This window comes from Musa acuminata, chromosome BXJ2-1 (assembly GCF_036884655.1).
Source record: "Musa acuminata AAA Group cultivar baxijiao chromosome BXJ2-1, Cavendish_Baxijiao_AAA, whole genome shotgun sequence".
Taxonomy (NCBI): Eukaryota; Viridiplantae; Streptophyta; class Magnoliopsida; order Zingiberales; family Musaceae; genus Musa; species Musa acuminata.
The window spans coordinates 26491-49654 of NC_088338.1; the positions used below are offsets into that span (position 1 = coordinate 26491).

The 23164-nt window shown below is 39.6% G+C and overlaps 1 protein-coding gene across 5 annotated transcripts in view; it reads left to right on the plus strand.

The window, feature by feature from the left end:
- Positions 1-23164, plus strand: part of LOC135598276 (callose synthase 7-like) — a 57860-nt gene that overhangs the window by 23585 nt on the left and 11111 nt on the right. For all 5 annotated transcript variants that reach the window (XM_065091807.1, XM_065091808.1, XM_065091809.1 and 2 more), the window contains 16 exons: positions 11704-11785; positions 11872-11921; positions 12003-12089; positions 12258-12359; positions 12535-12626; positions 12713-12794; positions 12878-13041; positions 13200-13323; positions 13427-13530; positions 13615-13705; positions 13785-13936; positions 22006-22115; positions 22201-22320; positions 22404-22484; positions 22580-22775; positions 22857-22968. In XM_065091807.1, the coding sequence (XP_064947879.1) occupies positions 11704-11785; positions 11872-11921; positions 12003-12089; positions 12258-12359; positions 12535-12626; positions 12713-12794; positions 12878-13041; positions 13200-13323; positions 13427-13530; positions 13615-13705; positions 13785-13936; positions 22006-22115; positions 22201-22320; positions 22404-22484; positions 22580-22775; positions 22857-22968 (1749 nt within the window). The remainder of the gene's footprint in view (positions 1-11703; positions 11786-11871; positions 11922-12002; positions 12090-12257; positions 12360-12534; positions 12627-12712; positions 12795-12877; positions 13042-13199; positions 13324-13426; positions 13531-13614; positions 13706-13784; positions 13937-22005; positions 22116-22200; positions 22321-22403; positions 22485-22579; positions 22776-22856; positions 22969-23164) is intronic.

Below are 23164 nucleotides of genomic sequence, written 5' to 3' on the forward strand. Positions count from 1 at the left end.
AAACCTAGGTCCACCTATAGGGCACTTGTTTACAGTCATGCTCGAACAATTCCTAATGACCATGCTTTTGACCTTAATGATGAATTCCTAGAATTTGTTAGAAATTCACAAACCTGAGTAATGGGACAACGAGTTTGGTTTGATGTCAATATGGGGGAAATGGCTAGAAGAGTTAAAGTGGATTTGTCGGACTTTAATGGTGGGTTTGACCTAAATATGTTTGTTGACTGGTTAGATAGCTCTCAGTGCCGGTTAAATTTTTGAAAACTTTACTAATAGTGTTTTGTAGGAAAGAAAAATGGTATATTTCATTAGATCGTGATTTTTATTGCTTCTCCCCCTTGTTTTCTACTCACCCCTTTAGCTATAACTACAGTACTAGTAAAATTTGAACCCTTGAAAGTTCTAAAAAAACAAAAACAAACAAAAAGTGATGAAAAGAATGGGTACCATTTGAAGCATTGCATTTCTACGTTGTGCATTGCAACAATTAACAACCTCATTATCAATGTAGCATTAGAATCATGACTAGGCGAGGTGAAAACCAAACCAATCCTGATGAATCCCTAAACCAATAGAGTAAGGTAAACACTTTTAGGACCAGACTAGTAGATCATGACACAATGTTGAACCAATTATGTGACTAAATGACCCATGTCTTAATAGCTCTCCAACATCTTGAAAAATGACCTATGAATAAGGAGGTTGATGAATCAGTTAGGCAACATGTCTATTCTCCATACTCCATAGCTTCAAATAAAAAAAAAAACTTACTTCCAAGGCTCAGTTCGAACAAAACCTAGGTCCACCTATAGGGCACTTGTTTACAGTCATGCTCGAACAATTCCTAATGACCATGCTTTTGACCTTAATGATGAATTCCTAGAATTTGTTAGAAATTCACAAACCTGAGTAATGGGACAACGAGTTTGGTTTGATGTCAATACGGGGGAAATGGCTAGAAGAGTTAAAGTGGATTTGTCGGACTTTAATGGTGGGTTTGACCTAAATATGTTTATTGACTACTTAGATAGCATGGAATCTTGTACCAGGTGGTATGCTTAATGCTAGTGCAAGTTTGGTATTCACGAAATACTTGGCTAAATATCGCTTGATACAACCTGGTCTATGTATTGGTTAGTGGTCACACTAATATATTTATGCCCAACTAGGTTTTGCAACCCTGGCCTGTTTTATATATTAAATAATTCCATGTGATGTTTTGAATTTCGTGATCAACATCTTTGTACATATAGTAGGGTGTTGTGCCGTGGTGTCATGGACAAAGATGTAAATGAGATGTTTGATGTAATGTTCATGAATATCCGTATCTTTCGGTTTTGTTCATGTTTTGCACAAGCATTAGGTTTGCAGTAACCTTGGCAACTCTAGTTTGGTTGGCTTTTATAGCCATTTCAGGCTTGTAAATATAGGTTGTTTGTAGTTATCGTGCAAAATCAAAACTTCCCAGAAACAAGCTATCAAAGCAGCAATTTTAGGGGTTTTCTAGCTTCGTAGAGTAGTGTGGAGTGTCAGCCAGTACAACACCCAGGAGCTACCCAGGTGGCACATGGTCGAATGAGCCTTTTGGTAGTGTCTGGGGTTGGTTCGTTGTCTTGTTTTGCAATAGTGTCATGTGAGCACTTGTGAGGACTTTGGGCCACGACAGACCACCTTAGATCCTTTGTCGTGTGACTGTTCAGAGCTTGCGAAGTCCATATTTATAATTTGCATTGCCTATCAAGTGTTTGTTGAAAGGGTTGCTTGTGGATCCCGAGTTAAACACTTTCTCTAACCTGTCCATTTGTAGGTCTTTAAGGGACCTTAATAGGTTTCAAGGAGGTTGACTCTCAGCGGACGGACGCGCAGGGGTGCCGCACGACTTAGCTAAAACCAACTAAGTCTGTGACAAATATAGGGGAAGGAGTTACTCAGAAGAGCGGGCGTCCTATATTAACATTTAGAGGAATGGCCAACCCTTCGTGCGAGAGGTACCACGAGGACAAGTGAGCTGGGAAGAACGTATGACGCATAAAGGTTGGGATGGTTGAGTTCAAGCTACGACTCGACGTTGGAAACCAAACTTGATGGTGCTCAAAGCAATTGGGGCACTTGGCAAAGGATAAGATCATACAAGGTGGGATAGGTTGCTCAGCGACTGAAAGAGTTGTGCGAAGCTCATAGAGGTGAGGGGAATTGCTAACTCGAAGAATTCAGTACTCATGCAAGGGTTGTCTGGGATGGTGTGCTTTCCGTGGCCATCCTAAGGCGATCGAAACTCGACGCAATGGAACATTGAAACTTTCTCTTCGGTATGGGAAGGATACGCCCATAGGAGGCTAAAGTGTGTAGCGTGTTCAATATGTTGCTAGGCCTCGAGGGGCGCTAGGGGCTATATTGGCGAAGAGTCGCAATTTAGCAAGTGCGTTTGCGGGGATGGAACAATGCATAGTTTGTTCAGCAAGGCAGAGTAGTCTAAAGGGATGGTGGTCTTTGAAACTTCCAACAGGAAGGATGCGAAGAGAAATTACTCCAACGAGATAGATATCCAGGAGAGATAAGTCCATCTTCTCCAGAGGGAGAATCATATGCAACGAACCACACATGTTGAGGAAGGGTATTTCAAGACAACAATTCCACAAAGCTCAATGGATTGAGTGATCTTACATGAGGTATGCGTTGGTGGACACATTACGAGATCAAGTGGGGGAGCGGCCTAAGACAACACGCGATGAAGGCACACTTAGAGTCGATGTGGAGATCATACTCAAAAAAGGGTTGACATGTGGAATGGTGGGCACAAGGGCCACCTTTAACTTAATACATACCGAGGGACGAAGTAACTTGGGTGGAACTTGGTGAAATGCCCAAGCCACATGATGAGAGTCGACATAGAAGATGAAACATGGAGCAAAGGCATGAAGCTTTTCTTTGACAGAGGTTAAAGACATGAACTCTTGAAAAGGCAAGAGCGGGATCATGTCGTTCCATAGGTCTCTCATTCTGATGGAACAGACTCAACCTGCATGGTGCTAAAGTTGAACGGATCTTCAAGGCACATGCATCTTATCTTGATGTAGCATTTGACATAGGAACTAAGGTGACTCAACTTGCGGAGGCGAAGTTGGGTTAAAAGGCTTTGACATGGGGCAAGTGGACGCAGAGGCATGTACTCTTGAAGAATATGACGTAGTGTTGCCATTTGAGTTATTGCGAAGGAAGCAATGCGCAATAAAGATTGTGTTGGGGGCAAAGGCCTTGTATCCAAACATTGACACACCAACATCAGCGAAGTCGGTGGACTTTGGGAGCTGTTAGGCGACGAGCTATACTAGAGCTATGCTTCGTCTGAGTGTGACCCAAGAGCAAGTGGACGAAGGTCGATTGCCAAAGGAGCGAACACAATCGGAGGTGGTGGAGGCCCTGCAATGTATTGGCAAAGGCCACATATGGAGATATTACAGTTCGAGTTTATCTTATAAAGATCAAAATGCAATGAAGATGTCATCAGGAGGCGATTTGGTGTAGCAGATCACGGTGGAATAGTTCGAGGTAATGCCACACACACGAGAGAAGTCCCGTGAGGGACTTGGTTATACAGAGGTATGATCTGGAGCTACTAGGAGCTCCACTTCGGTGACAACACAACGACAAGTAGGGATATAGATTCAAGAAATGAATGCCATGGTATTACAAAGGTGGGTCTTCCGTACGTGTATCGAATTTTGCATCAGATGAAAACCTTAGTCATCAGTATATAGGGGTTGTGTACCATTGAGGGAGAATTCTAAGTGTAAGTATGATTGGAACAACTTGAGAGTTGGACTGCTTCAGAGCTTATATTCGCTTATGGAAGCCCGACAAGTCAGAGGACAAGGTCGAGTAAGAGAATGTTGCTACTAAGGAAGCTAAGGAGAATGAAATTGGCGTAAGCTCTACAACATAATGGCAAAGGCCATGCATAGGAGTTGAAGTATGTCTTTCCATTGACAAAGAGAATTAACTCGGAGAACACAGAGGTGTTAAAGTAGGTGGTTGAAAGGGGTGAGGAAGCGATGACGAGTCCAGAGGGACTCAACTACCTAAAACTAAGCGTCGGTTATAATGAAGGTGGACTCGGAGGAGTGTCACTTTGTCGCAGAGGCGGATCTACCGATCACGAAGAAAGGGACGTAGGTGCAAGGTGATAGACATGAGCATGACAGCGTTATGGAATCGCAGAGGCGGGACTTCCGTGGAGTCATCAATCCCTCGCTCTCATGGAGGGAGAGCGCTTGGTTGTGTAAGGGGCCGAGGAGGTGGTGAATGCATAGGCAGTCTCCAAGTACCAAGACAAGGCTAAAGAGTAGAGGCCAAGGAACTTCATAAGATTGGTGTTAACAAGCTTCTCATCAAAATAATTAAAAGTGGAGGATTTTGGGTCATTGCAGGAGTGCTCGACTAAGGAACGAAGTAGGTAGTACGTGGTACTGTACCTTTTTTACTCAAACGAGTAGACACAAATGATGAAGAAGATGATACAATCCCAGAGGCGACTAAAACTATTAGAATTTTGCTCCAAGTTGGGGTGAATTTTTTTTTTTTTTTGGGCAAAACTTCTTGCATTCTATAAGTTCGATAGCAATGAAACGGCGAATCACAGTAGCTAATTCAATGCAAGGAGTGTAAACACTTTAAGTGCTTGGAAAGTGTGAGCAAAGAGCAGGCTAAGGCTAGTAACTAGCTCGATGCATGGAGTACAACCCTTGAGGAGGCGGGCGAAGTCGAGTAAACTTTGTATTTTCAACTCCTAATAGAATAAGTGAAATTGAGGATCTCGGTTCTCTTATTTATCCAGCAGAGGAGCTCTGCACATGTTCGAAGACCCTTCGAAGAACTTAGCGGAAGACAACAATTGTCAAATCCTCACCAATGGTGATCGGTTCTATCGAAAGTAGACTGTCTGTTTCATTTCCCAATGAAATACCAATCAAAAGCAAAAGTGACGCAAAGTTACTTGGAGGCGACAACTAAGTGGAAGAGGAATCGATGGGCAAATTTTGTGGAGGAAAGACCCCTAAAACTTCAAGGTTTGTGAGGCGATACTCGTTAAGGCTGTTAGGGTTGATCTCTTTAGGGGATCGGCCTCCTTGGAACTCTATAGGGGTTCCTCCCTCCAAGTTGCTGCTCAAAGGCTGTAGAAAATATTCATCTATTGCTTAAGAAAAGAGAAGGAATACATGGCTATTTATAGGGCTTCTAAACCCTAACTCCTAATAGGACTCCTACTTAAGACTCTTACTTCTAACCAACTCCTAATAGGACTCCTACTCAAGACTCCTATTCCCTTACAACTCCTAATTCTTCTCTAAGAAAAAACCTCCTACATGAATGTCCTTCTCAATTAGGACTCTCCTAGCTAGAGTCTTAATAGACCCACCCTCTTCAAATCAGCCTTGTCCTCAAGGCTGAGATTCCATGAACTCAGGGAACTGGGTCTTTAGCTCCTCATATGGTTCCCATGTGGCGTCTTCAAGTGGTAGATTATTCCAATGCACTAGTACTTCAGTAGAGGGATGTCAGCGACGCATCACGATCCTGCGATCGAGGATGGCTTGTGGTTGGGCTTGAATAACTCCATCCTTAGTTGTGTTGGGCAATTGGATCTGGGGTGACTCGTGTTCTCCCAACTTGGGCTTTAGGCATGATACATGGAAGACAGGGTGAATTTTGGCATCCTCAGGTAATTTAAGTCTATACGCCACGACTCCAATACGCTTTGTGATCTGATAGGGCCCATAAAAACGTGGGGATAGCTTCATGGAGGCTCGAGTGTTGATAGAGAGTTGCTTGTATGGTTGTAGGCGAAGATAAACCCAATCTCCCACTGAAAATTCTCTTTCACTTCGTCGTGTGTCGACTTGCTGCTTTATTCTGGCTTGAGTGGTAGAGAGATTATCTTTTAACAGTTGTAAGAGTTTGTCCCTATCAATCAATTCTTGGTCAACCTGATCTACCTTGGCTGAGCCAATTACATACTTTGGAATCACAGGGGCTGGTCGACCATACAATGCTTCATAAGGGGCACATTTTGTAGATGAATGATATGTAGTATTATACCACCATTCGGCCCAGAGAGGCCATTTCGCCCACTCTTTTGGTCGGTCACTAGCGAAACACCGGAGGTATGTCTCTAAGCACTTATTTACTACCTCTGTTTGGCCGTCAGTTTGTGGATGATACGCTGTGCTCATCTTGAGTTTGGTGCCTTGTAATTGAAATATCTCGGTCCAAAATTTACTAGTGAAGATCCTGTCACGATCACTTACGATGGACCTTGGCATCCCATGCAGTTTAACAATATTTTCTATTAAAATCTGGGCAATACTGGCAGCAGTGTAGGGATTTCTCACAGCACAAAAATGAGCATATTTCGTAAGTCGATCAACCACCACGAGAATCGTGCTTTTACCTTTGGAAGATGGCAGCCCTTCAATGAAGTCCATGGAGATGTCAGTCCACACTGAGTCTGGTATGGGTAGTGGTTGTAGCTTCCCTGGATTTGCCACAGTTTCACCCTTGTGCTGTTGACATACATCACATTGTGCCACATATTCAACAATAATTTTTTTCATCCCTCTCCAATAAAAATTTTGCTTCACTCTTTTGTAGGTTCTTAGGAATCCAGAGTGCCCTGCTGAAGGTATGGAGTGCATTTCATGCAAGATGATTGTGATGCAAGGGGAGTCAGGTATAAGCACAATGCGACCTTTGTAGCGTAGATCTCTTGAATCCCAGGTGTAGTGGGCTATTGCACTTGGATCCTCCTCCAATTTTTTTATGATGTTGCTGATCTCTGGATTCTTCTTCCATTCTTCCCTAATGTCCTCGAGGAGACCGGTGGTAGGAAGGGAGATGGCTGAAACCTTAGCTTGTTCAGGTAGTCGTGAGAGTGCATCTGTAACAACGTTTTCTTTCCACTTTTTGTAAATAATTTCATAATTAAATCCAAGAAGTTTGGTTACCCATTTTTGCTGCTCAGGGGATGATATCTTTTGCTCCAAAAAGTACTTGAGGCTTTTATGGTCAGTTTTAATTTGAAATCGTCCGTCGATCAGGTAGGGTCTCCACCTCGTTACTGCGTGTACAATGGCGAGCATCTCCTTATCATATACTGACATGTTTTGATGGGAGGGAGATAATGCCTTGCTAGTGTATGCGAGTGGTTGACCATTTTGCATGAGAACGACTCCAATTCCGACTCCAGATGCGTCAGCCTCAATGATGAAGGGTCTATTAAAATCTGGTAGCGCAAGCACCGGCGTTGTTGTCATGGCTGCTTTAAGTTTGTCGAAGGCAGCAGAGGCTTTGTCCGACCATTGGAAAACATCTTTTTTCAGTAAAGAAGTGAGTGGTGCACTGATCTTCCCATAGTCCTTAACAAATTTTCGGTAATAGCCCGTTAGTCCAAGGAACCCCCGCAGTAATTTCACGTTTGTAGGTTTCGGCCAGCCTTGCATTGCCTCAATTTTTGTTGGGTCTACCGCCACTCCTTCTTATGATATTATATGCCCAAGGTACTCTACTTTTTGCTGGAGAAAGCTGCATTTTGGTTGCTTAACAAAAAGAGTATTTTCCCGAAGGATCGTCAAAACAATCCGTAAATGCTGAAAGTGAGTCTCAAGAGAAGGGTTGTAAACGAGAATATCATCGAAAAATACCAACATAAATTTACGAAGAAAGCTCCGAAAAATATCGTTCATGAGACTTTGAAAGGTTGAAGGAGCATTAGTGAGTCTAAAAGGCATTACCAAGAATTCATAATGGCTATCATGTGTGCGAAATACAGTTTTTGGAATATCATCGTCACATACCCGAATTTGGTGGTAACCGGATCGGAGGTCCAACTTTGTGAAGACTCGAGCTCCTTTCAATTCATCAAGAAGTTCATCCACCACTGGTCGATGAGAAACATTCAATATGCAGTGCCATCCGAGCAGCAACCTTACTATTCAGGAAGTTATTAGTGCTACCCGTGTCGATGAGAACAGTGATCGGCTGTTGTTTGAGAAGGCCTCCAACTTTCATCGTTTGCGGGTTTGAGTAGCCGGCTAGTGCGTGTACTGTAATGTCGGTCGGCTGTGGCTCTTCCTCCATATCTTCTTCTTCATGTTCAAGGCTCTCTTCTAGATGTTCAATGATCTCTTCTTCTACTGGTTCAATCATAAGAAGTCTACCTTTTTTACAGCGATGCTCACGGCTCCATGGCTCGTTGCAATGCCAACATAACCCCTTCGCAGATCGCTCCCGAAGTTCTTCTCTTGTTAACCTTTTCGGTGCAGGGACTCGGTTGATAGTAGGGGGGGCTGAGGGCTTTAGTATTGTTGATCGTGGAGTGATCCCAGTCCTCCGGGCTTCATGGTTCAATCGCTCCTCTTGAAGTCGTGCGAAAGAGATGGCTGCCATAAGCGTGTATGGTTGTCGCGCCTTAACTTCTCCTTGGATCTCCGGCTTTAAGCCCTCAATAAAGGTCCCCAATAGCTGTTTTTCAGACCAATCACGAGTTTGATTAGATAACCTTTCAAACCTGGTTTGGTACTCCTGAATGGTGGAGGTTTGTCAGATCTTTGCCAGTTGTCCGTTAATGTTCTCGTAATAAGTTGGTCCGAAGCGGATCAGTAGTCCTTCTTTGAATTGTCGCTATGAAAGGACTCCATAAGTGTGTTCAAACCAGTCAAACCATTGTATGGCACCCCCTTCAAGATGTATAGCTGCAATTTCTACCATGGATGCATCCGCAGTTTTATGGTACCGAAAATATCGCTCCGCGCACGAGATCCAACCAATTGGGTCTCCTTCTTCCCATCTAGGGAAGTCCACTCTCATGCGCGAATAGTTGGGGTCGGTCATAGAGCCTCCCCTCTCTTGGAAGTCATCTCTTTGGGCATGATGTGATTGGTTAGAGCTCTCTCCTTGATGCGATTTCTTCGGGCTTGGTGGTCGGCCCAAACTGAATTTGGTAAGGAGAGTCCGAATCTTATCCTCCATTCATTCCTCAAAGGCTTCAAATTTAGCATTGATTGCCTCCTCTGATGCCATAGTATATGACTCCAAATCTGTGATGTTAAGATCTCTCTTTTGTTGACGGGTTAAAGGCATATATAGGTTTGATAGAAATCAGTGAAAGTTTGCTGCAGAATTGTGTTGTCTTGTAAGAGCAGAATTATTGTCGAAGAAACAACAGTTTCTCGACGAAATCGGTCTCCTTGAATTATTGATCTCTTTAGGGGATCGGTCTCCTTGGAACTCTATAAGGGTTCCTCCCTCCAAGTTGCTGCTCAAAGGCTGCAGAAAATATTCATCTATTGCTTAAGAAAAGAGAAGGAATACATGGCTATTTATAGGGCTTCTAAACCCTAACTCCTAATAGGACTCCTACTTAAGACTCTTACTTCTAACCAACTCCTAATAGGACTCCTACACAAGACTCCTATTCCCTTATAACTTTTAATTCTTCTCTAAGAAAAAACCTCCTACATGAATGTCCTTCTCAATTAGGACTCTCCTAGCTAGAGTCCTAACAATGTCCCTCTCAATTAGGACTCTCCTAGCTAGAGTCCTAACAAAGGCTCCAATAGGTATCCACTTAGTTCAAGCGACATAAGATGTTTAAGAAATTGACGTATAATATGGAAGGTCCTTTCCTTCATCTTGAGGATCTGCAAGAACCAAATGGATCAACACAACTTAACCGACCCCACACTAGAGCCAGAGTCATTGGCGTGTTGAAACAACATGACGGATCAAAGTTTGACTACTCAACAATAGCGATGGTGTGTAGCTGGGAGCCAAGAGATGCGTTGCAGTTGGAGCAGAAGATTGAAGATTCAACAAAGGTGATGAGATGTAGCATCCACAAAGGTTTTGACCAGGACGTCAAAGGAATAAGTGGGGGAGAATGTCCTGAACAAAATTGTAAATCAGATGTTTGATGTATTGCTCACATATATTTGTGTCTTTCGGTTTTGTTTATGCTTTACACAGCTTGTAATAGGCTTGCAATAGGCTTGGTAGCCCTAGTTTGATTGGATTTAATGGTTGTTTCAGGCTTGTAAACGTAGGTTGTATGCAGAGGCAAAACTACGTAGAAACATGCCATTTTGGTAGTCATTTTGGGGGTTTTCTATCTTCGTCGAGTTGTGCAGAGTGTTAGCTAGAACGACACCTGGGAGCTACTCGAGTGGCACATGGTTGGATGAGCTTTTGGGGTAGTGTCTAGAGCTGGTTCGCTGCCTTGTTCCGTAGCAGTGTCATGTGAGCACTTGTGGAGACTTTGGGTTGTGGTAGACCACCTTGGGCCCTTTGTTGTGTGACCATTCAGAGCTTATGAAGTTTATGTTTGCAATTTGCATTGCTTATCAAGTGTTTGTTGAAAGGGTTGCTTGTGGATCCCGAGTTAAATGTTTTCTCTAATCTGTTTTCTCTTTTGTAGGTCCTTAATGGACCATAAAAGGTTTCGGGGAGGCTAACCCTTAGCGGATGGATACACAAGGGTGCCATATGAATTAGGCAAAACTAACAAGTCCGTGATAGTGGTGTTCTGAGTATTGATGTTCATATTTATATGCTAATAGGTGGATGACATGGCATGAGGTCTACTCACTCTAAGGAGAGCGATATTTGTTATTTTAAAACTCATGTTTGTTGAGAAACATGATTATTATGCATCACTGAATTGGTTTTTTAAACTCCTTTCCATGAAGCAAGGAATTCAAGCATATTTAGAGTCTCGATCCATTAAGTTGAAAAGTAATTTGTGTTAGTGACATCATTGCCCAACTTATTCAGTTATATGACTATTGATCTTGTTCCTAAAGTATAAGCTTATCTTTGGGATTTTTTTGTAGATTAAGATGAAATATTAATTTACCTTTATCAATATCATTTCTGTGAGATTAGTTTTACACCAACAAACATGCTAAAATGATGACTTTCAACTTATTGCTTAAACTGGGGGAATGCACCATTAAATTTCATGGAATGCTCCAAATCTTAGTCAAAATTTGGCCTAGCCATGTCAATATCACTGACATAGGTTGGTATTGTTTCAGTTTAGCCTGCGACCAATTAATCTTACCATTCATAACATTGTCTTCAGCTGATTGTAATGTTCAAGTTACACTTTGATTGTAGTACATATTTCATAACAACTGCTGGTACTTTATTTTTTTTTTTTGAGAAACTTCTAATTTTATGCAGTAATAAGCTCTCTCATTAGGGTGAACTTTGGAGGGATTAAATGGGATGATCAATTCTAGTTTCTGTTTCTGTACTTTTGATGTTGCACATATGACATATGTAACTATGATCCTAATAGCAACTGTATAATTTTGCTTTTGGCTCCTTTCTATTCAATGATTATGTGATATCTACAATCTAATGATTATAAACAATTCCATTAGATTGACCATCAGAGAAACAAACAAGCAACTGCACATATTTTATTTTAGTTTTGATGCTATGGTATTTATTACTCATTACCTTTGAAAGACATATTCTCATTCAAGAGTTCTGTTGTCAAATACTGTAGGAAGATTGTCCATATAATCATATATATAAGTACTTTTGTTTTCAACATTTAATGTTTTATTAGTCTTGCTGTTTTCTTAGTAAGCTATGTCTGAATTGTTAGGGATTTCACTTCCGATGTTCTGTTCCTTGTAGATAAACCCTCTGGTTGAACCAACCAAGACAATAATGGATTTAGGAGCTGGAACGTATGAATGGCATGAATTCTTTCCATACTGTAAGATTATAATCAGAGTAACTAGACTATGGCTGCTCTCTTTGACTTGTTAGGTTTTATTATAGATCTATATTGTCATGATGCAGTGCAACATAATATTGGTGTTGTTATAACTATATGGGCACCAATTGTCCTGGTATGTGAATCTTTCACATACTTTCTCTTTTTCATTTGTGTTTTCCTTTTTTTACTTATATTCACCATTTTCAATTGTTAGGTTTATTTTATGGATACTCAAATATGGTATGCTATTTTCTCTACTATATTTGGGGGTATTCATGGGGCATTCAGCCACCTGGGTGAGGTAAGAAATTATTATTTTGTTTTCTTCATAAAATATAAATTTCAGCAATCTTGTTGCCCCTTACAATGTTTATATTCTCTTTTAAATATTTTTTCTATATGGTTTTGTGTGAAAATTAGAAATCTTTATCTAATTACTGTGTTCTTGCAACTTGATGACCTTCCATAGATCAGGACATTGGGAATGCTAAGGTCTAGATTTGAGTCAGTGCCATCTGCTTTTACTGACCGCCTTATGCCATCATCGGAGAATGAATTAAAAGGAAATCAGGTTATTGTAAATTAATTATGTTATTTATACTCTAATTAATCATGAAAGTTCCTCCTTTTTGCAATTTGAATTGGATTTAATCCCAACTTAGTGTTCAGTTATTCACAATTTAAAATAAGAGCCAGCAATTTCCACTTGCTTCCGTTGACTTGTTGCACAAGCATCAAATTTGCAGGAAGAGATTGAGAGACGGAACATAGACAGGTTTTCTCATATATGGAATGCATTCATAGACTCTCTACGGGATGAGGACTTAATCAGCAATAAGTTGTTATTCTTTAAGTTACTTTTACTGGTTTTGTTGACAAATGTTTTACGTATTATATTCTCTCAATTTTCTTGTTGTCATTCAGGGAGAAAGACTTGCTGCTTGTGCCATATTCTTCAGGCAATATATCTGTTGTACAGTGGCCTCCTTTTCTTCTTGCGAGCAAGGTATATGTCAAAGTCTCTTCTGTTGCTCTCTGTCACTCTATTTGGTACTTGTTTGTTCTAATCATTGTTTGCAAGATTAATAGATTCCCATAGCACTTGATATGGCAAAAGATTTCAAGAGAAAAGGTCAAGGGGAGTTAAAAAAGAAGATAAAATACGACAACTACATGTTTTCAGCAGTAATCGAATGCTACGAGACATTAAGAGATATTCTTATCAACCTTTTGAATGATGAAAAGGAACGAATGTAAGCCAATTTTGTTTTTGTTAGTACTAATTGGTTGTTGGATGGTTTAGTATTGATGCATAGGGTTTCACTGGTAATGAAGAAGTGATATCTTATTCTATTTTCTTAGTGGTAGACATTTTTTTATTAAGATTATTATATAATATGCTTGTCTGCAGAATTATAAGTCAGATTTGCTCTAAAGTTGACTCCAGTATTGATGATAATAGTTTTCTTGAGAGTTTCCAAATGAGTGAGCTGCTCCAGCTCAGCAACAAATTGGAGAAGCTGCTAAATCTTTTGGTAAATCTTCAGCTATTGATCTGGCTTATTTAGTTCATGGTGTCCCAGAATACTCCAGATGATAATCATGATGGTTCTCTTAATAAATTTTGTATTTCTGCAGAAACTTGAATATGGGGAAATTGAATCATTTAAGACACAGATCATCAATGTGCTGCAAGATATAATGGAGATCATTACACAGGATGTGATGATTAATGGACATGGGTAAGATATAGTTGATACGTTCTTATCAAATGCTGATGTATGTCCTAATGGCTTCTCTATCCCATATAATTTTGTTCCCTTCAGCATATCTGGGGTAGCATATGAATCAGATAGGAAGCAAATGTTTACAAATTTAAGGCTAGAACTAATGGAGGACATATCCTGGAGGGAAAAGGTGCTCAGTTAATCATTTACCTTTCTTGATGATTATGCATGATGTTATTAGAATTCATTCCGTTCAGGTCACTTAACAGGTTGTGAGGCTCCATTTGCTTTTAACAGTCAAAGAATCTGCAATAAATGTTCCAATAAATCTGGATGCTCGCCGTCGAATTACTTTCTTTGCCAACTCCCTGTTTATGAAGTTGCCGGATGCTCCAAAAGTTCGTAACATGTTCTCTTTCAGGTGAAGATCTCTAACATGATTGTGGCATTGAAGTGGTATAAATGCAATTTTTTTTTTGCAGCTTCAGTGCAGGATGAACTAATATCCTAGCACATTTTTCACTGAGCTAGACATGGTTTATTTTTCAATATCTGTAGATGCAATTCCCTTGAACTCTTTTGACAGCCTGCAAGTTCTCAAGATTAAGCTGACCTGATTTTGTTAAACTAGAACAGTAATTCTTAATCGTTATTGAATTAATTTTTAAGTTGAAGTTTATTTTTGGGTGCAACACACCACCAAAATGACATAAAAAATTGTTGCCTATATTGTTCAAACCTGCAGTTGAATTCAAACCCAAGGGAAGTGTGAACTGCTTACAATTTTTCCTTTTCAACCTTCCTCATTGTTAGGGCTGTCAACAAGAGGTATCCAGCCATCTATTGGTATAGATGCATAGCTTTTTGCAATAGGCTCCTTTTGGACATTTTGAACAAAGAACACAGACTAGAAGTTAAGCTTATCGCAATGTTTGAATATTAGAGAAAGAAATGTATAAACTTTTATGTGGTTTGCATGAATCCTAAATAACTGATAAATTAGTTTGGTTTCATAAGTTCATAACAATAAATATTGTGGTTCACCTTATCGGTTTGTACCGATGTACCGACCAATTATTGGTACAGTACGTACCGGGCTATATCAAACATACCAACACACAGTACATGGGGGCATATTGATGTACTGCCCATACCAATCCCCTATCGGACTAGTACGTACCCCTCATATCGAGCGGTACGGCGAACCTTGATTTCAAAATTGTAAAATGTGCTGCCCAGGTATTTGTTAGAGACCTAAGCAGACGCTGGGCTTGGAGGTTCCCTTGATGCTTCTATTCATTGGATATTCTATTCCTTGCATGAAAATGACTTAGATCCCTCTTATATGATCCTCTGTTGTGTCTGGAACTGGCATAACTTTTGTCATCTGTGTGTGGAAGAACCAATGAGGCAGAACTGATCTGGGTTGTCTAAGCAGTGAACCAAGTTGGACCCAAGCCAGTATTTACCTGTCTGATGGTCAACTGGTATGCTGATTTGGTAATTTCTCGTGGTCCAGTTCCATAACAGGTGTACTGCTGTTATTGCTACAGTATTAGTACAGAATACTAGTATGAAAATAGCAAATGGCTCAATATAGGATCAAAGCTGCTGTGGTAGTAGTACAGTACTACTAGTGCTAAGCTAGTAAATAGGATAAAGCTGCTGTGCTAATGCAGTAGCGGTACTGAACTAGCAAATCTCTTTACAGGAGCAAAATTGTTGCTGTTGAATCAAAGTTGTCGCTGCTACAACAATTCTAGTATTAACTTAGCAAATAGCAATACATAAGAGTAAAGATTATGCAGATTGCATTAGTTGTAGTAGCACAGTACTACTTTAGCTTAAGAATTAGATTAAAAGAAATGAAACAGAAATTCCAGTGACTTTAGATCAAGAATCAACTCCCCAAGGATGAAGGTTTCTTTCCCCGAGTGTCTTGCATGTGGAAAATGGAGCCACATTTTGGAAAAAAATATGGTCTTACACCATTCACATATAGCTTGTGAAAACATATTTTAATTCATTCAATCATGTTTTTAAGTACAACTCTTTCTTTCTAACTAGATCCCCAATACAAGAAAGGAAATTTATATTTAAAACAATCATATTATTTCATTTATGGCCAATGAATCATCCTTATATTATTTAGGAAGAATATTAACTTTTTTTTTTAATTCTGAAGGATGTCCTTTTTTGACAAGATATTTGGTTGGTACTAGTTTTCGTTCTTGTAGAGTATCTTCAATAAACTATATCTCAAATTTTATCAGTTTTCTGTAACTTTTTGTTCTCCTTAGATTATATTGGTAGGTGTAGTACAGATCGCCATATGGCAACTCATTTCAATTATTCTAAGAACAAATTAAACAGCATTGTTTTACAGCATATTATATATGAGCACAAAATATAGTCACTATATTCATCCTCCTTTTCAAATTTGATTCCCAAGTAGCCACACAAAATAAAGCATCTGATTATGAAAGAGTTCAGGATACTTCTCTCAGACTTCATGGGTCCTCTCCCAAGTAGCTTCATTGACACTGTAATGTTACAATCTAATTCTGGTATAGTTTTGTTCCTTATGAAGTTCATTCCATTCCAGAATCTATATGTTGTTGTACACAAGTAACATCCTCTAGCAACTATAAAGATTATACTATGAGACCGTTGCAACTTCATGCAACCCCCTACATCCTCTGCTAGCTTGTCCAGGGAATAATTCTTTCTAATGGGACAGAAGCATTTTGACTTAGGTGGTCAACAATCATGCAAATAATGTCATGTCTGAACCTAGTTCCAAGTAATGATGTCATAGTCTATAGCCTAGTTCTAAGTAATGATGTCATAGTCTATAGTCACAGTCTACCATTTTCACTTAGGAATAGGCCGAATCTTTAACTTTCTGGTGAACTTCTGGTATTCTCCAGTCTCCCATTTTCACTTAGGAATAGGCTGAATCTTTAACTTTCTGATGAACTTCTGGTATTCTCCCTTCATCTACTGGCATACTAATTACTTAGAATTATTTGCAACAGTATCTCTCTTCCTATGTCCTCACCAATAACCTCAATACATCTTGATACACCTTGGTATTGCCTGGGTGTATGACGAATTAGGAGTTATTTGTTCAATAATTGCTGCTGAGTGGATGGTCCTCTAAATATTAAGTCAATCATGAAATTCAGAGGATCCATTTCTACCTAAAGAAACTCTAACTTTAATCCCTGATATAGTTCCTTAGCAATGGTCTAAATGTAGGGCTTCCTTTTGACATTTCCTAACTCTTTCTACTAAAAATGCCATCAAATCCACTCAATATTTCTCCCAACAACTCCAATCCCGAGTGTGACAAGCGTTTAAGCACCTATGAGTTATAATTATCCAGGTGGGCGGCATTCTTTGTAGATCTCTTGCTTAAAGAATTAGCAACAACATTCGCTTTCCATTTTAATGGGTTCACATTCGCCTTCCATTGCTGATAATTGATACTTCAATCTTAATCCTTGAGGTGTCACCTTCACTGTCCTATGAAGAGAACTGATATTTGACTATCTAGTGATCAATAATCTTCTCAAATATTTGACCATAAAGGTAACACCTTTGGATTTTATACTGAAGATGATTGTAGCTAGTTCCAAATCATTGATAGGGTTGTTTTTTTCCATCTGTATATGCTCATAAGTCACAACACTCGCGTTGCATCTAAAAACAACCAAGCCCTTAAATCAAGGCTTCACTGATTCTACAAACCCATCATCACCAAAATGGATCACTAACACAAGCGCACTAGTCCACTGGGACTTAAGTTTCTAAGATCTCTACTCACATTTGGGGTCACATTTGTCATCCTAAACAAACTTTACCTTTATTTCTAATGAGTCAAGGAAGTGGCTATCTTTGAGAAACCGTCCACTAATATTCTGTAGTAGCCTACTAGTTCAAAACTTCTATTCTCAGGCAGAGTATATTGTCACTTCCATTCCATCACAACTTCTACCTTATGAGAATTCACATAAATATTTGTATGGATATCACATGGTCAAGGAACATACCTACATGAGTCAAAATCTACACATGCTCAACTTCACATAAAGTTTTCTTATCAAAGATGTTCAGAGATGTTGCTCATGCTCTGTTTGACTCTTGGACTTGTAGATTCTCAATAAAGACGATCATGAACTTATTTATATTTTGGCGAAAACCCTGTTCATATTTATCAAGTGCATTAATGCAGCTAGTTAAGCTGAACATCACCAAAATTTATAGTAACTGTACTACATCCTCTTAAATGCCTCCGACTCTAGTTTGCCATTCTATATGGTGACTTGGAGATAGGTGTCATACCTGGTTGAAGTTGAGTAGTAATTCAATATGTTTATAGCGAGCGATCATGATAGGTAATCAAGGAATATGCAAAAGGAAGCTTTCTAACAACAATTGGACAACAATGTCCAGCAAATTTTGTTGATTAACTTGGTTACCCAAATGGAATTCTGGATATTCTTGGCATCAAGGTTTGCAATACTGTCCAGTATGGTTCGGTATGGGCGACATTTATTGGTCCGATAATCTATCGGCATGTGGATCATGGTAAATTGGATGGTGTGCCCGATACAAGACCTGTACTATTTGGTACACCCAGTTCATGGCATATTTCTGCAATTTTTATTTATCAACTTTTTCAATCTTTTTTAGAAACTTGGTATGTGTTAGTATCAGTAATTTAAAAAGTGTTAAGTGCTAAGGTACCAAAATGCTCGAGGAACTAGGTGCTCGCCCGAGCAATGCGAGGTGCTCTAAAATATTAAAATATAAAAAATAATATAATTAATAAAGGGATAAAAAATATCACTAACAGTGGAAAGTGGGAAGAGAAGCAACGATGAGAAGTTAGCAGCAGTAGCGGTGGAGGATTAGTCTAAGACAGCCGCAACAACATTGCGAATGATAGCAATGGTGGAAGCTGCAAACGACAATAGTGGCAACGGTTGAAGCTGAGGAGAGCAGCAGTGGGCAATAGCGGCAGCGGATAGTAACGGGAGAAAGACTCGGTCGGCGACAAAGGAAGATTGCAGCGTAGGCAGCGGCAGAAAGTGTTGGCGGCAGAGGCAGTGGGAGAAAACGCTAGGGTTGGCTCGGGGTCGCTTGGGCGTAAAGGGTACTTTTGAGGTAAGAAACTATGTTAGTTGGTTCAATCGAACCAACTAACTGCTATTGAACTGAATCAAACTTGAAAGTCTAGTTTGATTGCCTTATATGAATCAAGCGCGCATTGTTAGTTCGGTCAATTGAATCAACTAACTGCCATTGAACCAAACTAGACTTGAAAGTCTGGTTCAATTGCCTTATATGAATCGAGCACTCACCCGAAGTGCCTGACGCCTGGGCTCGGGCGAGCACCCTAGCGGTATGCTTCAATGTCCGCACATGAGGCGCTTGGGCCTCGCCTCGCCTAGGCGAGCGCTTGAGTGCTTATTTAAATCACTGGTTAGCATATGAACACAGTATGCTGGTAAGGTTTGGATGCGTGTAGGTTTCAGTATCCAAAATTAAAGTCGTGGTTGGCATTCTTGCATCAACAATCACTTAGCATGAAGAACTAAAATAATAGGATAATGATTATCTAAGATACCAGCCAAGAGGTGAGAATGTCATGATCTTCCAGAAACAATTGACACTTCCATGATAAGCTGAAAACTGAGACAACCCTTGAATACCTGGTCTATCAATATAAACTAGAATTTATTAGTTAGTTCGCATTTACCAGAATTGGATGATACATTGAATAATAGTCCCTAAGGCATGAGCATCTTGGTGATCAAGAGCAGGAACTCAAGCTTGTCTTCTACATTGTCCATCTCGCTGCTGTTGTTGAGACCTCCATGGATGGTCCCTCGATAGTTCACCAGGTTGGTGATAGTCAAAACATTCATATTGTACAAAGTGTATGCAGTACCGAATGGTACCACTCGGTACGGGTGGTACATACCGGTTCGACGGCATACCGATACGTGAACCGATCGTTACCGCTACAGTGCTAAAGTATTGCACTGTAAAACTGCTACATTGTTACAGTGCTATACTGTAGCAGTGCTACAGTAAATATATAAAATTATTCGGTACACCAGGGTGTACTGCTCGGTATGCCAGTACCGTACCGTACCGAGCCAATTGAAGCATTTTACCACAATCTCGCATCAATGTTATTGTGGTGGCTGCTTTTATTGTCGTTGATGTGGCAGATGTCTAGCCTTCTATAGAGGACTTGAGTCTACATCATGAAATGAGAAACTTCCTACTTTGGATGTCTAAGACCTAAAAGACTGCCTCTGATGTCTTTTCAGAGACGTCCAATAAAAGACGGCCTCTAATCTTTTTGTTTTTGGTGTTCCTCAATTGGTCGCTCAACAACGAGGGCATTGTTGACCATCTTAGCAAAAGGAGACAGTTCAAGAATAGCCATGTGTTTTCTAATGAACAGAAATTTTTGTCGCTCGAAGCGTCTAACCTTCTACTCATTGGGCACCATATGTGAAGAAAAGCAAGACTATTCCATGTGCCACAGATCTGCTGCTCTGTTGGATGTTAATGAGCTCCTACTGCTTCTGGCGATGCGAAAGAGTTTGAAAATATTGCTCATAGAAAATATCTCTAACTACACTTGTTACTGCTCACTACCAGCTCTTAGAATTCTTTACCTAGTAGACCACCAAAAGTTGGCCTTGCCCTCCGGAATAAGGTTGCATGCTTTGACCCTCTGTTCACTGGGGCAACTGATTGCTGCAAACTTCTTCTCCACCTTTGCAAATCTAATGTTCCACCAGATTGGACCAAGTTTCCCATCAGAAGGAGAGGGATCAAGCTACTCGAACTGCTTCAGCTTAGTTTTGGCCCTACTCGAAGCATCAATGTGTCATGCAACAATTTGAAATGTTCTTGTTGGAAAATCCTGCATAGCATTAAAAAAACCTTGGACAGTAGGTGGAGCTTGTAGAATTGGTGTGGCAGCATTTCTTAGCTTGAGGAGTTGGTGAGTCCTATTTAGGCATTTGAATGTTCTCCAATACCTCAGACGGGGCCTGAGAGACTACATCCTGAGGTATCCTTTGAGCAATTGTATAGGGCTTGGTGGAATAATGATGCCGGCCCCCACATCCATTACCACTATCACGTACAAGCCATTATCAACTTAAAATTATGCAGCTCCAAAAAAATTATGACCTTATCATGATAAAACCTTGGTTGCTAAGCTTCCATGGCTCCGTAAGATGCTCCAATACCATAAAATTTGTCGGACACCTAGTGCCTTTCCACCAAAGAACTCAAAATGTGCCAACACTGGAAGTAGTTTACCATTACCTAGCAACTATCACCAAAATATTAGAACTCCCACAGTTTAAATTGTCTCAAGCAAATTCAAATAACTATTAAGTGGACAATATGAATCTGGACTACAATCTAAAGATATTGATACAGGATGGTTCTATGATTCTTCGACTTTGATGCTCAATATGACTTTGTTGCACTGAAATATTGAAACAACTCAACTCGACAACTTTGTTGAGTATAAAGAACCCCAGAATAGAAACATGATATCAAAGGATAGTGTCATGGAAATACTGAAGAATCAACAGATTAAGCACAAAAATAGAATATATATACATATATATCAATTTGCAACATTAATTGTGTAGAATGTCATATAGTGGATGTACACATCATATCATCATCATGTTTCAACAATCAAGACATTTGATCTCTTGGGATGAATTACTCCCACATAATAGATGGAGAGGATCACTAGAATGAGTAGCCTCTCTCACCTGCTATGGCGGAGACATGCCTCCTCTACCAAGCAAGAGACCATTTACCAAGTAGCAATGTCCTCAATAATTCTTCATCCATGCCCCATCATAAACATGCTTGTATTGTTGACATGATTTTCGCACACCAAATTCAAATTATATATAATTTTTGACATCCTGTTGTTCTTGACTACATTGTTCTGAGCTTGATTCTTTGCAAGTTTGGAGGGTTCTGAATTTGCAATTCTGTTGGTTTGCATATGTCTAAAACATACCTGCAATTACACTAGTTAGGCAATATCAGTCGGTTCAGATTTGATATTGGAAATGATAAAATGGATTTTATGCTTCTTAGTTTCATTAATGATATTACACTCCATAAAAGGGAACCGATACATCCAATTAAGTTCGATGACGATATTAGATTTATGCGTCAACTTCTTTATGTTGCTATTGGTATGTGAAACTATTATCACAGAACTAAATGGTAAAGCTTTTGGATATCAGTAGAATAGTCACCCTTTTATATATACTACTAATGTTCCAGTGGACATACCTCACATTGCACTTCTCTCATTGATGGAATACTTCTTGATACTGTTTTCTGCTATTTCCTATTCAACTTTTAAATAGTTGGTTTCTTTATTCTAATTATTGTCCAAAATTAATTTCTCCGATTCAGTGTCTTGACTCCTTTCTATAAAGAAGAAGTTCTTTACTCCGAGGAGGAACTTAGAAAACAAAATGAGGATGGGATATCAATAGTGTTTTATCTGCAGAAAATATATCCAGGTAAGTGTCGCAGTCTCTATGGAATATGACATCTTTCATGACTGATATTAGTTGTTTCAAAATTTTTCTTTCCACTGCCCTAAAGATGAGTGGAGGAACTTCTGCGAACGCATAAAAAGTGACCCAAATGATGAAGAATTAAAGAATCATATGGATGACTTACGTCACTGGGTTTCTTACAGAGGCCAGACTCTTTCTCGAACAGGTGTTGAAAACTATTGGTGAAATCGAGCTTGCCCAAGTGCACACTAGTTTCATATTTAATGTTTGATTTCCCTATTTTGACAGTGAGAGGTATGATGTACTACAGACAGGCTCTTAAGCTTCAGTGCTTCCTAGATATGGTGCAGGATCGTGGTCAGTTATCATGTATGTGTTTAAATATTTCCAAAGTTATTTCTTCAAATTATGTTAACATTTATTTGAAATGCATGGCATTATTAAGATATTTGACTGCCTTGCAGCTATTTTGGGGGACCGGAGGACACTCTCACTAGAACAACATACTGATGACCAGAAGAATCTTCATGCACGTTCACTTGCTATTGCTGATATGAAATTCACCTATGTTGTATCATGTCAGGTTTATGGATTGCAGAAAAAATCCCGTGAAGCTAAGGACAGAAGTTGCTACAATAATATTCTTAACCTCATGCTTAAGTAATTCACTGTATTTATAATCAAACAGATTTGAGCAACAATTTTTGCTTCATTATTCTAAGTTCCATTTAAAATCTGCAGGTTTCCATCATTACGTGTTGCTTATATAGATGAGATTGAAGAAATTGTGGGTGGAAAACCACAGAAGATTTACTATTCTGTTCTTGTTAAGGGCACTGATAAGCACGATGAGGTAGTTATCTCCAACAATTTGATGAATGACCTTAATTTTAGTCATTGTCAAAAAGAAACTTCTTGGATATTGTTTTTCTTTACATTAGTTTATACATATCAGTTGCTTTAGGAGTTCAGCAAATATACATTAGTTTATACATATCAGTTGCTTTAGTTTATACATATCAGTTAATCATATGGGTTGGATCATGCTT